General features: G+C 38.3%; 1 protein-coding gene across 31 annotated transcripts in view; it reads right to left on the bottom strand.

Annotated features, from left to right (window-relative positions):
* Adgrl3 (adhesion G protein-coupled receptor L3) overlaps positions 1-13,776 on the bottom strand; it is a 778,447-nt gene that overhangs the window by 463,040 nt on the left and 301,631 nt on the right. For 30 of the 31 annotated variants that reach the window (XM_085836782.1, XM_085836789.1, XM_085836791.1 and 27 more), the window contains one exon: positions 8,238-8,441. The exons of the other annotated variant lie outside the window; for it this stretch is intronic. In XM_085836782.1, the coding sequence (XP_085692908.1) occupies positions 8,238-8,441 (204 nt within the window). The remainder of the gene's footprint in view (positions 1-8,237; positions 8,442-13,776) is intronic. 31 annotated transcript variants of the gene reach the window in all.

The raw sequence follows: 13,776 nt of genomic DNA, 5'->3' as shown, positions 1-13,776 counted from the left end.
AGTTAATGTGAGGCCAAGTAGAGCAATTCAGTGAGAAGCCGAGAGAAGCTGGATTGAGTCAGGCAGTTTGAGAGATTAGGATATAAAGAAGCTCAAGCTTCTAGACCTAGGCCCAGGGATAGTTAGAACAGAGAAAGAAACACTCTGGGCTCAGCTTAAGCCATGTATTCACACAGCTTGGGTACGACTCTCATCTCATTCCTCCATTTGAGGAAATAAATGAAAATTTTCCACTACTGAAATCTGTGTTTGTTAACAGCTTTATTTTCAATAGGATATAACTCCTCACTGTTTAGATTAAATGAAAAAAGTCAAGAAAAAAAAAAAAACAAGATCCAAAAAATTCCTTCAAATGATGTTTAGGGCCACAAAACATCTTTTATTTTGATGGAGACATTTTTCTCTTCTTCCCACCTAAACATATCATGATAGGCACACAAGAAGATTCTAAGAGCAATGAGCAAAGAACACATTTTTCATACTATTACACTAGAAGTCTCCTCTAAACTCACGAGCATCTCCAGAAGACACACATAAATGTGAATAGGGGCTCTTTCTGAAATAATATTAAAGTGTCATATATTAAACAAGAAAGCTAACACAGCTCTTTGAAGGCCACATTATATTATTCTCTTACAGCAGGAGTTATATCCAAAAGGCTGAGGTGGTAAAACAGAAGGTTTCCCATTGCCATGGCAACATTTATCTCTGTTCTGTCACAATTTCTGTCATCTTCTTATCTCCCCAGGAATTCTCAGACCTCACCTAGATGTGTCAGATTCAACTATAATAAATAACAAACTTTGAGTAAGATTTTTTTTTAGGATTATGGGGAGTAAAAATCTGTCTCCTCACTGTCCTGATTAATAATAGTAATCAAAATATAATGAGAGTAACACTATTTCATTTATTCCAATGTTTGTATCAGATGAAAAATTGAAATCCATAAGAAAATGAAGATGCATTGTGTATCCAAAAGATCCTGTCTTTCTGTCTCTCTGTTTCTCTCTCTCTCTCTGAAACACACACACACACACACACACACACACACACACACACACACACTTTCATATTTATTTAATTCAAAAGCAGAAGGGTAGAAACCATTTGTGCAGAATAGTGGTCAGGCTGGTGACTCATCTCCATGGTGCAGCAATAATGAAGCATGGGTCAGGTTACAGGTTCAATTCCAACCACAGCCTAATCAAAGCAACACCACGCCCTGATTTACTCAGAAGCAGTGATACATGTCTGCCATCTTAGCACTCAAGTGATTAAGGAAAGGGGGCTGCAAACACGTGTGAGTCTAGCCAAAGTACATAGGGAAACCTGTGGTGCTTAGGAAGATCCTCCCCCTAAAAAATGAGTAAGAAGAATAATTGAAAATAGAGGAAAGCATGCCAGTTCTAACATCTATCAAGTTTAGCTGCTGAACTGAAAGGACTCATAAAGCAAGACCTTCCAACCAAGGAAGATAATGTCTGACAAAGGTGTGGGGTAAAGGGTTATGGCTGGTATACCAAATTAATGAGGTTCTCCTTTCGTTGTTCTTGGCTAATTATGGTATTGCTTGTCCTTGGCCCACTTCAAGAATCCCCTCCCAAGCCACTGATGCTGGGTACACAAGTGACTGAAGAATGTAGTTGTTAGGATGTGATCTAAGTTAAGAAAAACGCTGCTGTCTGACTACAAGTCTTTTCTCATTAGCATTCTGGCTTTTGAAGATTTCAAAGCATTTTGTATGCAGTCGACTATGTTCTTCATTTATCTTAGGATCTATGACTTGCTCAATCAAGCTAGTGACTTTGTGGTATCCAACGGAACTGGCTGAATTCCCAAATCATGGTTTTACATGTAACACAGTAAGTGAAGTGAACGTCTGCCTCTCCTACTATGCTAGCTTTAGTCATTGTAGCACCTCCCATGCAAAACTATGTGAGCTTTGCAAGCACAGCTATGGACCAGCAACTCTCAAAGCGTAGCTGTGGTGAGTGGAGATTTTATTTTAAAAACTCTTAACCAACAAGACCATGAACCATTTCCTTAAGATAAAGCATCACTTTATGCTGTCTTAGAGGGGTAAGCTATTTTAATAATCAGTTTTAATTAGGCAAGAGATTAATCAAGGTTCATTTCTGAGGAATTCTCAGAGGACACGTGGAGGTTAGTTGTGGTTATTATTCTATTGAAGGGGGTGCTATCTTACAATACTAAAGGAGAGCAAAGAAGAGCCGAAGGATCTCCTGTTTCTCTCCAGAGTTTTCCTAGAAACTCTGAACCAAAAATCAATCCACCAAACTAAAAAACCCAAAACAAAACCAAAACCAAAACAACAAACCTCCAACCAGATACTAAATATATCAAAGAGAAGATAGAAAAGTTCAAAATGTAGACCCAATCTTGGCTTCCTTGTCTCCCTGCCAGGCATTACAGGGGAGGAAAGGAAGGACTGAATTGAAATCATACCAGATGTTCTTGTGTTTCTGGATACCTTATCGTTCCTGGCCAAAACAGTGCTATTAAACAATAATACTGCTTTTCTTAGATTTTTAATGAGAATGACTTTGGTTAGCAATGCTATCACGCCTTATTAATGTTACCTTCTAGAGTTGTCGCCCTTATCTCAGTAAGATGGAGAGCTGCTTATATTTAACTATTTAAACTAGAAGTCGTCTTTGACTTCCTTGTGTTTTCTCTGACTTGCTTACACAGTGAATCTCTAAATCTTATCAGCTGGGTCTCGTTGTCACTATTTCAGGTCCCATGAGTGCTAAGACAGCTCTCGGGGCTTCTTGGATGCTATACACTGAACTACACCTTCATCCTCTTCCCCATATTTATGTCTCCTTGGACATTTCTTCCTGGAGTCAGAACAACCAACACAAATAACTCATATTTCCTCTTGAGTCATTACAACTCTCCATCTTGTCTTGAAGGCGCTATTGCTTTTATTTTATTTTGTTGCTATTTGTCTTTGTTCTTAGTATGCCATTCCTTGTTCCATTCTTCCAATATCCACAGTTTATTCCTTTCTGCCATCTGAAAAAATGCCAAATTCCTTATAATATTAAGTTCTGGTTTTTTTCTGCTCAAATCCTCGATCATTCTCTCTGGATCATTTTTAGGATGATATTAGGAAGCTGTCATCTAGACTTGAGGCTCCCACTCCACTGAACTTCAACCTTTGTGTTTATATTAGTGTCTTTCGTTATCTCTGTGCTACACTTGCTTGTCAGAAGGCATTGTAGACACCATTTCATATTCGGAAGCATAGTCCTTGACTCAGCAAGCCAAAGTAGGTAGCCGTACCCCACTGCAGTCCCCACTCAGCACTTAATTGTTTGCCCTATCCAAATAAGTATCGGGAACTGGAGTCAGTAGACAGGCAATACTGACTAGACTCCCCCGGGGGGGGGGGGGTTGAATTAAGAGGCAAGACGGCAAAAGGTAGTAGGAGGTACATTGGTTCTGTAGCTGAGAGGAAAAAAGTACCATAGGAGGTGACAATACAAAAATAATGAGCAAAAGAAGCCTTTTTGAAGATAAGATTATGAGTTGTCAAATGCACATAAACACACACACACCAATTGGTTTAAGTATCGCTTTTTGGGGGAAATCTTCCCATGCTTGGGTATAAACAGGAAAGGCCTGTCCAAAAGCAAACACTGCTTCTGTCATTTCTCTTTGTGTTGCTGACTCTTGATAGAGTGTCCATTGTAAGCCTGCACTCCAAATATTGTATATGAAAAATAAAAAGTGTGAAAATGAATGAAGTAGTATTAAGTCTATAGACAATAATTCAAAGGTTGACTTTCATGTACAATACTTTTTTTTTTTTTTTTTTGAGACAGGGTTTCTCTGTGTAGCCTTGGCTGTCCTGGAACTCACTTTGTAGACCAGGCTGGCCTCGAACTCAGAAATCCTCCTGCCTCTGCCTCCCGAGTGCTGGGATTAAAGGCGTGCGCCACCACGCCCGGCTCATGTACAATACTTTTAATAATTAAGTAGAGATTTATCTTTGCATATAACTATACTGGAAGAACTGCCACTTGTGAACACATACATGAAAGAATGAGGAATAAATCCAGATATGATAGAGTTTTATGTGATTCTCCAAGAGGGCTAAAATAATATATAACCACAATTTTATAAAAATCTAAAACAAAGAACAAAACACAACAACACCAAAATAATCACCAGACTCCTGAGGGAGGAAAAGTAAGCTTTAAAATGATTCAGGATAGAATTTTAAGGTGTGTGTGTGTGTGTGTGTGTGTGTGTGTGTGTGTGTGTGTATGTATGTGTGTGTGTACACACACATACATGCACATACACATATACATACATATTTGTTTTTCTGGGAGAAAGCTTGTATTAACTTAGTACAGTCTGTGTGGCCTTGACAGGATGGAGCTATGGAAAATCCTTAGTGGCCTTCTTATGTATCTGCAAGAAGGTTACTATTAAAGCAACAACAACAACAGAGTGATTCCAAATGAGCCTGTGAGCCTACCACTTTCATCTTGCTAAATGAACCTAGTATTAAACTGCCCTCTAACTTCCTATTTCTAGGCTCACATGTTACTTCTGTTCGCAGATCTCATCAAAAAAGTCTATTTGTGCAGTGGATGGTATTTAACATAGAAACTCACAGCTAGTTAAAAGGCAGAGCATAAATGTCACTCGTGTGGTCAATCACATATCGGGCCTCTGTCTTACCATCCCTGAGACTCAGAGACCACCATTGAAGAGATGACAGAAAGACTGGAGGAGCCAATAGTTAGAAACGTCCAGGGTGAAATACTTCGCTAGGACTACTGTATTCATGAACTTATAGCACCTGTTTGTGCCTACAGAAGACCTCTGTAAGAGGTCAACAGCCTATCTTGGAGTAGGAAGGAGCTAATATACCCCTGCCATTAGTGGAAGAGCTATGGATAGCTTATGTTTTTGTGGGAGGGGGACAGTCAGTTTTCTCTGAGGGTGTGGCTCTTGGTAGGTATACCAAGCCCAGTGGATGAATGGCCCACACCCAGGAGTTCATGGGCAGCATAAGTTAGACTGGAAGAACTATTTCAAAAGGAGGAAGTTGGTGGGCAGAAAAGCAGAAGAAAATATGTGAGGAGTTAGGGAAGTAGGAGGAGGAAGGAAGTGAATGTTATCAAAATATATTGTCTGAATTTCTAAAGGAATTAATAAAAATATTTTAAAGAGTGTTAGGCTTCCTCTATCTTTGAGGGAATATTTTGATATCTGGATTTTGGTTGTGATTGATTTAAAGCTCTCTCTCCCACATGTGTTAGCACACACACACACACATACACACATACACACACACACACACACACACACACTTTTTACTATTCAGTGAATCCAGGTTTCTGTGAATCCAAACTCTCTTAATTTCTATAAATTCCAAAAAAGCCAAATAAATTCAAGGACAAATGTCAAAATGTCATCACAAAAAGGGTAAAAAGGACATTATTGTTCTGTCTGCATGGCTGGGTTTGTTGTTATTTTACTTATTTTTTGGGTTATTTTTAGACTAAGACTGGGGTTACTTTTAAGACAATATGAATTTTATTTTTAAGGCCCAGACTGATCATATTAACATTGGCCTTCATTACTTAAGATGGTTTCAGAGGGTCATATTTTTACCGCATCTTTGTCCTCTAAGAGCTTGTTGCCTTCCTTTGAGAAACATAAAGTGATAAAGAAGGAACATAAATTCCCTGCCATTTCCTTGTTTAAATTCTGCATGTCTTTTCAACGTAAATAGTTCAACATCATACGCAACTCTTATCTCAATTTATTTTTTAATACCCATCTAAGCACTCTGGCTGTGTGTAGTCTCTTCACGCAGGGGAAGGATTATGTCCCTGTAATATTTACTTATTCCTCTTCACTCTTCTTGTGGGAAACATTCTCAAATGACCTTCAGTCTTGCTGTCACACTGAAAAATTACTTTCACAAGACAGCAACTTTCCAAACGCATCTCAACCAGAACGGATTTATGTGGTTCTTTGAGCTGCCTTTGTGTCACACAACCTGTAGCCCCCGTTAATGTGCTTCTGTGTGATCTAGAGAGTGCCTCCACTTTCACCATTGTTTAAAATGGAATACAATATAATTGTCTTATGAATAAAACTTTCCGTTTTAGAAGTATGTGGTTTAAAACCCACAACTATATTGCATTATGACATAAATGTCACAGGAATTAAAAGCTAATGGTATAGAAAAGTGTTACGAAAGAATTAAAAACAATAAAAATTGGGGACAGTCTAAGTATTAAAAACTCTTACTAAGAGTTTATTACATAGGAAAAACATTTCCTATATTCTGAATTTTTTATTAGAAGGTTAAATTGCTTGTATGCATATGTACTGATTTAAGTATTTGTAAAAATTAAACATCATTTCTGGATGTCTTCCTAATGACTTCTAGAAATTCCCAATGAATACTAGTTAACCTGCATGGCCTAAATGATATTTACTTGATGTAATATTGTACAATACAAATAAACAATGAAAATTACCACTAAACTTTCATAATCACTGATGCACATTCTGTGAGTTATGGAAATGTGCCTGATTCGGAGCTCGCCGTATCTGACAGGGTAACAGAGAACCCGGGAGAATGTGTATGCCACCCTGCCTGGGGATATTTGCAACACATTAGAGACATATCTATGTGGTTCTTTCTGCCTTCGCCACTGCTCCCACTCACACCTACCAAAGAAGAAATGATAGGTTGGAAGGGCAGATTGGAGCGCACTGACAGAAAAGGGCCGCTGAGGGCACAAAGCCATTGTGAGCACAGCGTTCTCCACTTCCTTACCTCCTGTGCTCACTAGGACTGAAGAACTGAGTTTCACTTTCATTGGTCTCTTCAGTCAGTGAAAGGTTAGTTGGTTGGTATTTATTTATTTTTAATTAATTTTTTATTTATTTATTTATTGTGAGTACCCTATTGCTGTCATCAAACACACCCAAACAGGCTATCGGATCTCATTATGGATGGCTGTGGGCCACCATGTGGTTGCAGGGAACTGAACTCAGGACCTCTGGGAGAGAATCCAGTGCTCTTAACCACTGAGCCATCTCTCCAGTCCCCTAAAATGGATTCATGATGTCCCTCTCTCAATTCCTGTATTGAAGCAAAGCATTCAATTTTATGTTGCCACAGTGGGTCTCTGACAAAAATCACAATGAATACAGTGATGTGCACGTCCCCCTTTGTATTTCTTACATTTTTCCCCCTTCAAAAAATTATAGGGTAGACAGGGTAACTTGAAATTCATAGAATTCGGCAAAATATTCACCAGGGTTTCTCACATTATATCACACAAAGATATGAATGTTATGTTCCCCAGATGAAATTACAGGGATAAGACTACCCTATGGAATTTTCTGAGTGGAAAAAAATTTTTATGGTATACAGTACTGGGGAAAAAAAGAGTATTTAATTTTGTGGAAACATTATATAATGTTCCTCAATGGAGTTTCAATAGTTGGACGCCACTCAATAGAGTTGCCAGCTGGGAAGCAAAACCCAAGTACGTTCCAACCTTTTCACGAGATTATTAGTTTTTCCATGAGGTTTTATGCTTTGACTGTGCATAATTTCTTACCAAGATACTTTAATCATGATCTTTTCAAAACCTTGTTAGGTTCTATTGATGAGATTTTTCCTCCCGAGCTACATGATCAGAAATGTTCATGCTCACCTTTCCCAGTCTTAGAAATTTTTCAGTTATTTCAATGTTTTTGCTACAAAGGTAATTTGAAGCCTCCAGCAATAATGCGAAATAGTATTGCTAACTCAACCTTAATATGTCTTTCTTCCTTTGTTTTGGTTTTTCTTTTGTGGTAGCCCAGGTCTCAGGTAGCCCAGGCTGGCCTGAAAGTTCACTACATAGCTTTAGGCTTGCCTTAGAAACTAAACCTTCACTCTCCATCTCTACAGTGCTGGGATGACAGGTGCGCAGCAGTCTCCCAGGTTCCTATCATAACCATGTATCTTAAAACAAAATATTTCAAAAGTAATAGTGTGGCTATAAAGCCGAATTGGCATGCCTTACTAAAACAGCTGTTTAGGTCAGCCCTGTGAGAAACCCAGGCCATCAGCAATGTAGAATGTCATATGAAGGGAAATGTGGAGAGTTGCTTGGGACTGAACCTCCCATCAGCCCTTGCCCAGCCAACCCCAGCCCTTTCCCCCTTCCGGCCGGCCGCACCTTGGGCTGCAATCTGTGCTCCTGGGGCACCTGGTCCACGGACTCCTCTGGCAGCTCCGCGTGGCCCCTGTCCTCGATGAGCCGTTGAGCGCTCTGCCGCCGGCTGCTGAAGGAGATGTCTGGGAGGGAGAGCGCCTCCTGGGCTGCGCTCAGCGTGTCGCAGTGGAGCAGCGAGGGCTGGATGTCTCTCATTGTGCTTGCCACCTGCGGGGACCGCAGGGCGCACCATCAGACCCCTGCTTATTCAGGCCTCAGAGGAGCTCAGTAGAGGCCATCCCCAAGGCTGGCCTCTACTGCAGACTCAGGCTTAGGACCAGCCACCCCAAGCCCCACTCAGACAAACCTAGGGCTGCGCAATGAATTCTTCTATCCTGTTGATTACAAACACTATCTTTATTACAAAAAAACAAAACCAAAACCAAAAAAACAAAAAAAAACTCTCAACCCCATTCCTCACGTGATCAGAAAATTAAACATAATTACAGAAACTGAATAAGCTAGTAACTTAAAAAATACAATGTCCTCTATATTTTAATAGCCTCACAACTATTTCGGATACAAATTATAGACACTAACTACCCAAGTGTGAAGTTAGGAATGAGCTACCAACCTCAGTTTTTACTTTAAAAACCTTGACAACAGAAAGGGGATTTTGTTGTTTTTGCTGTTTACTCTTGTTTTGTTTTGGTGCAGAGTTAAATGTCTGTTTTGTATTTATTTATATGTTTTCTGGTCGTTATGCTAACATTTCTGAAAGGTACTGTATTAGGAGCTGTGACAGACATTAATGTGAAAAGATACACACACATCTTTGGCACTTATATACACAGTGATTTATACTGACAAATGTTGCATATTACATAAATGAATAAATATGGAAGACCAGGACAACAATGATAAAAAAATTATACACATATGGTATTTTTAAAAAATCGACACAACAATCATATATTATATGCTATGAAAATAAAAAACAGAGCTACCTAAGTACATGATTTAATTATTGTGAATTTTTAAGAGGCAAAATTCTCTGCACTAACTGTAATTACGTCACTTAATAAGAAACATAATGAAATCTACCCGTCAATAGAAAGCAAGTGATTTACAGAGCAAAACACTATATACATACATTTTTAACAAATACAGGATCATATTTAAAGACGTATTGTTATTCTGTTTGGCTGACATTAAACAGTGAGGAAAAAACTTAGAAAATCAACGAAGAAAAAGCACTTTGCAGTATTCATCTAATACAAGGTTATAGTAGTATTCTAATAACTTGTTATATGTTACTTGCAAATTAAGAATATAGTTCTGTAGCTACAATACATAAAATGATACAACCTTTACAGAAAAAAAATAAGGTAGTATTAAATATTCAGAAAGTCTACCTGATGGAAAATTCTAAATTTTATGCCTATAGCACTGATATAAAATAATGATTTACATTTAAACAAGCAATACCATTATTAAACTATATACCAAGATAGTTCAAACAGCATCCCGATCAGCTACATAAATGGAAAGTGTCAAAAAATATGCTTCAATTTATTTTAGAACCTATGAAAATAAAAATCACTGCACAATTGCTTCCTGGCATGTTTCACTACATTGCCATGTTTTCTAAATTCGACTTCACAAGCTCTTCCTTCTCCCCTCTTCCCCCCAGTGATAATGAAACCAACTCTGGATATTTTGTGGAATTATTTACAAGTACATGTTTCCGAACGTCTTTACAACGACTCTGCAACAAGACACTAGTGAAACTGTACTCTATAATATGTTCCGCTACAAGTTTCTGTTATAAATGGCGGTGAGAGATTTTGTTCTTTGCCAAGTTAACATACAAGCCCATTTGAGATGATGGGGATGTGTGCTTTTGGATTTTATTCATTCATCAGGTAAATATTGGAGTTCTCATCACAGGCTGGCTCCTCCTTGATGTCCGGGTATAGGAGAGTATGATGCACAAAGCAGATAGCAAGGGTACACAGGTGGACCACTTGCCCAGTTAGGGCCATTGGGGCATACACAACGAGAAGAGAAAAAAAAATGCGGTAGAGATATGGCCAGTTTTAGGAAATTTAAATGCAGTAAACTAGAAAAATTGTGTTTGAAGCTTTGAGAAAAACATTCAAGGGGGTAAAACTCAAACGGTGATTTTTAAAATAAGATCTGAGCTTACAATAACAACAACAGCATCATACCAACACATGACAAAAGTCATACAAATCAGAAGTAAAAGAGGACTTGGGGGTTGTATCAGAGGTCTGCTGTGTGGAACTGCCTTAAACTGTTCAGGAGGTAGTTCAGCTGCCTCAGGATTGGTAGAAGTCAAGGAAAGTGTTTCGGGATGCTAAAGAGTGAGCGACAGCCAGCTGCAGAGCTTTGCATGTCATGGTCATATGTAAACTTTCTTTCTGGGATAAATTATTGGGAGGGAAGAAAATGACATGACAGGGAAAGCTAAAAACAAACAAGAGCCAAGGATTTCCTCTGAAGTAGAGATCAAATATTAACCCCAAACCAAAACAAACCAAATCAAACTAAACCCAAATAAAACAAACCCTACTCTACACACAAACAGAGAGAGAGAGAGCTCACTGATAATTGCACGTGCTAAAATGCATGTGTGATAGAATCAGCATCTTATGACAAGTCTGATTGTGTCCCAATCTACATGAGCATCCTCTCTATATGAACTACAAAAACAAACAAACAAACAAACAATAGGCCAGAGCTAAGCAGGAAGCAATCAGGGTTCACAAAGAGCACGTGTGCCTGAAGAAGAGCATGATTACAGGGACAGAGTCTGAAGAACAAAAGAATAACAGGAAGTTAAAATGATGTGAGTCTTCAGTTGGAGGAAATGGGACTCTGGTGTGCTTGGCGCACTATGTATAGTTCACACTTACTTAGATCCACCACTCTTCAGAGTCACCTTAGATGGCAGCAATAGACCAAGTTTTAACTTTCATCTTAAAAAAAAATTGCACATACTATGCTTAAGGTATTGTAGAACTTCGAAGGATTTACATTCTTCAGGTAAAATATACATGCAATTTGTGCTGCTCAGAACTACTCCACGCTTTAGTCATCCAAATAACAGGTACAATTAAAGGCCTGGCAATCCTCTGGAATCTTACATGTAGAAAAATTCCTTAACTCACATACTAGTAATAACCCTTGCTAAAAACCCACCAGCATTAGTGGGTAGAAGCTGTAATTAGATGCTTATGCTGTCCCTGGGGCACATTCGCATTTGAAGAAGAGCTTCTTCCTGACAAGTAAGGTGATACCTACACTGGACTCTGCACCTACATATCCCACTTCTAAGTTCAACACAGGGCTGTAAAAAAAAAAATCTAGTTGCCCTTTGAAGCAAGGAGCTCTTTGGATACTTAGAGACATGCTTCACATTTTTGGTGGTTTTTTTTTTTTTTCCTTTTCTTTTCTTCTTCTCTGGATTTTTAAAGAGATCAGGTACTTTTTCAAAGTCTTGATGAAAAATACTAACGTGGCAAGAACAAGTTTGGTTCTTAGGAACCTTATCTTTTAGCAGCTGCCCTTCTACATATGCATTTGAGACTACAGTTTCTGACACTTGTATATAACATTTCAAGATGGCTACTAGATAATGTTGCTTCTAGAAGAGGCGATAAAGAAAAGTGCAGCGTGCTTTTTTTTTTTTTTGTAACCTTCAGGGAAACATGACTTTCATTCTAATTATTAAGGCATGACATATCAGATAAGGAGTCATTGGTTTAAAATGGTGTGTCTGCGGTTTTCAAGTTTGAATTGCTGAAGTCATGAATGATATTTAGTATTCATTATAAGCCACTGATTTCTTGCTTTATCTCTGTCCCTTATCATTTCTTTCACCACTTAAGAATTTCCCTTCTACATGCAAACTTTATATGCCCCAGTACAGGGGAACACCAGGGCCAAAAAGTGGGAATGGGGGGGTAGGGGAGTGGGGGGGAGGGTATGGGGGACTTTTGGGATAGCATTGGAAATGTAATTGAGGAAAATACGTAATAAAAATATTAAAAAAAAAAAGAATTTTCCTTCTGCCCTCCTAGTAGATCACCTCTAGACACTTGGATAGAGGAGATCTGAAAATTATTAGTGTGTAGCATAGTGGATTGGTGAAGTTATTCATGTCATATCTGTGTCCAGCCTGTCAATCAAAGGATGCCTTTCTAAGACAGTTTCATGATGCTGTTTGCATGTAGACAGAAACCAGAAAAAATAAAGAAAATTAAAAGTATTAAAAAATAAAATGTTTTTGAAGACAGTGTTGGCATTTTTATATTATATGGAAAATTTATAATTGAAATAAGCACTAGAGTGAACTATGGTGTACAATTCTGTAATGCTAGCAATTGAGAGGAGGAATCAGGAAGGCTGTGAATTCATAACCAGATAAGAGTACATGGAAAGGGCCATTTCCAAAATAATAAAAAAAGGGAATGAAAAAGAAAGAAAGAATGGACAGTGGGAATGATGGACAGAAAATATGAGCACTCATCGTAATACATGTTCATAAATCCACACTGACTTGTAAAATACATGCAAGTGCACATGGAACAGTTTGTAGTACACATGTAGGAATATATATGTGTATATACAAATGCATATATGCATGTAACAACAATTAGTGAAAAAACTGACATGAGTTTGAAAGAGAACAAGAAAGTGTGTCTGGGAGGCTATGCCGTGAGGGAAGGAGAGGAGGAAATGATATAATTATAATATGATTTCAAATATTTTTAATCAATATAAAATATTTTAATCAAATCAAATATTTGAAAACATGTCGATGAAATGTGATCATTTCTGCTTTCTTTTCTTCTCAGTATAGCCAATTACTTAGTTGCTTCTTCTAAACAAATTTAGATTACCACTGTGAGCTTGCAGCCTGAGTCAAACAGTAGGCTGTGCAGTAATGGTTATGATGCTTCTGAGTTCGAAGGCAGTAAGACACGAGAGACTAGCAGGGCTGAAAGTGAATCAGCTTTCCCAAACTAAGGGTACCTTATGCAAATCACCTGATTCTAAGTTTCTAGGCTGTACTTTACAGTGTCATTTTATTAGTTATTGGAGTAGGAGCCATATAGAATTTACACTGTATGCTAATAAAGCTAATATGGCAACCTGTATGCTCTTAGTCCTTTGTCACACTCTCCTGGAAGCACCTCATATGAACTCTCTACCCCTCTAAGCCCATTCCTCAAACTATCGGCTTCTGGGAAATCTCCCGACTCTGTAAGCTTCTCGGGGCATACTGGTTTCTAACTTCAGTTTCCCCACAGATCCTCCAGGTGTTCACTGCATAGCTGAAAGCATCATCAAAAGTCCTCACATTTTCTCCTGCTTTCTTACAAAAGTTCCTTCCATCATGTATTAATTTAATCCTTAAAGTTCAAGGAAAAAACAACAACAAAAAACCCTGCTCTCTCCCCCAACTAAACTAGGTTTCTGATTATAAATTCTACTATTTCCATCACGTGCTGGCTCAACCTCAGAACACTGTTTT

This window comes from Mus caroli, unplaced genomic scaffold (assembly GCF_978045245.1).
Source record: "Mus caroli unplaced genomic scaffold, Mus_caroli_1 scaffold_4, whole genome shotgun sequence".
Lineage (NCBI taxonomy): Eukaryota > Metazoa > Chordata > Mammalia > Rodentia > Muridae > Mus > Mus caroli.
Note: the sequence above shows the minus strand (reverse complement) of the source record. Positions and strands in the feature narration are given on the sequence as shown.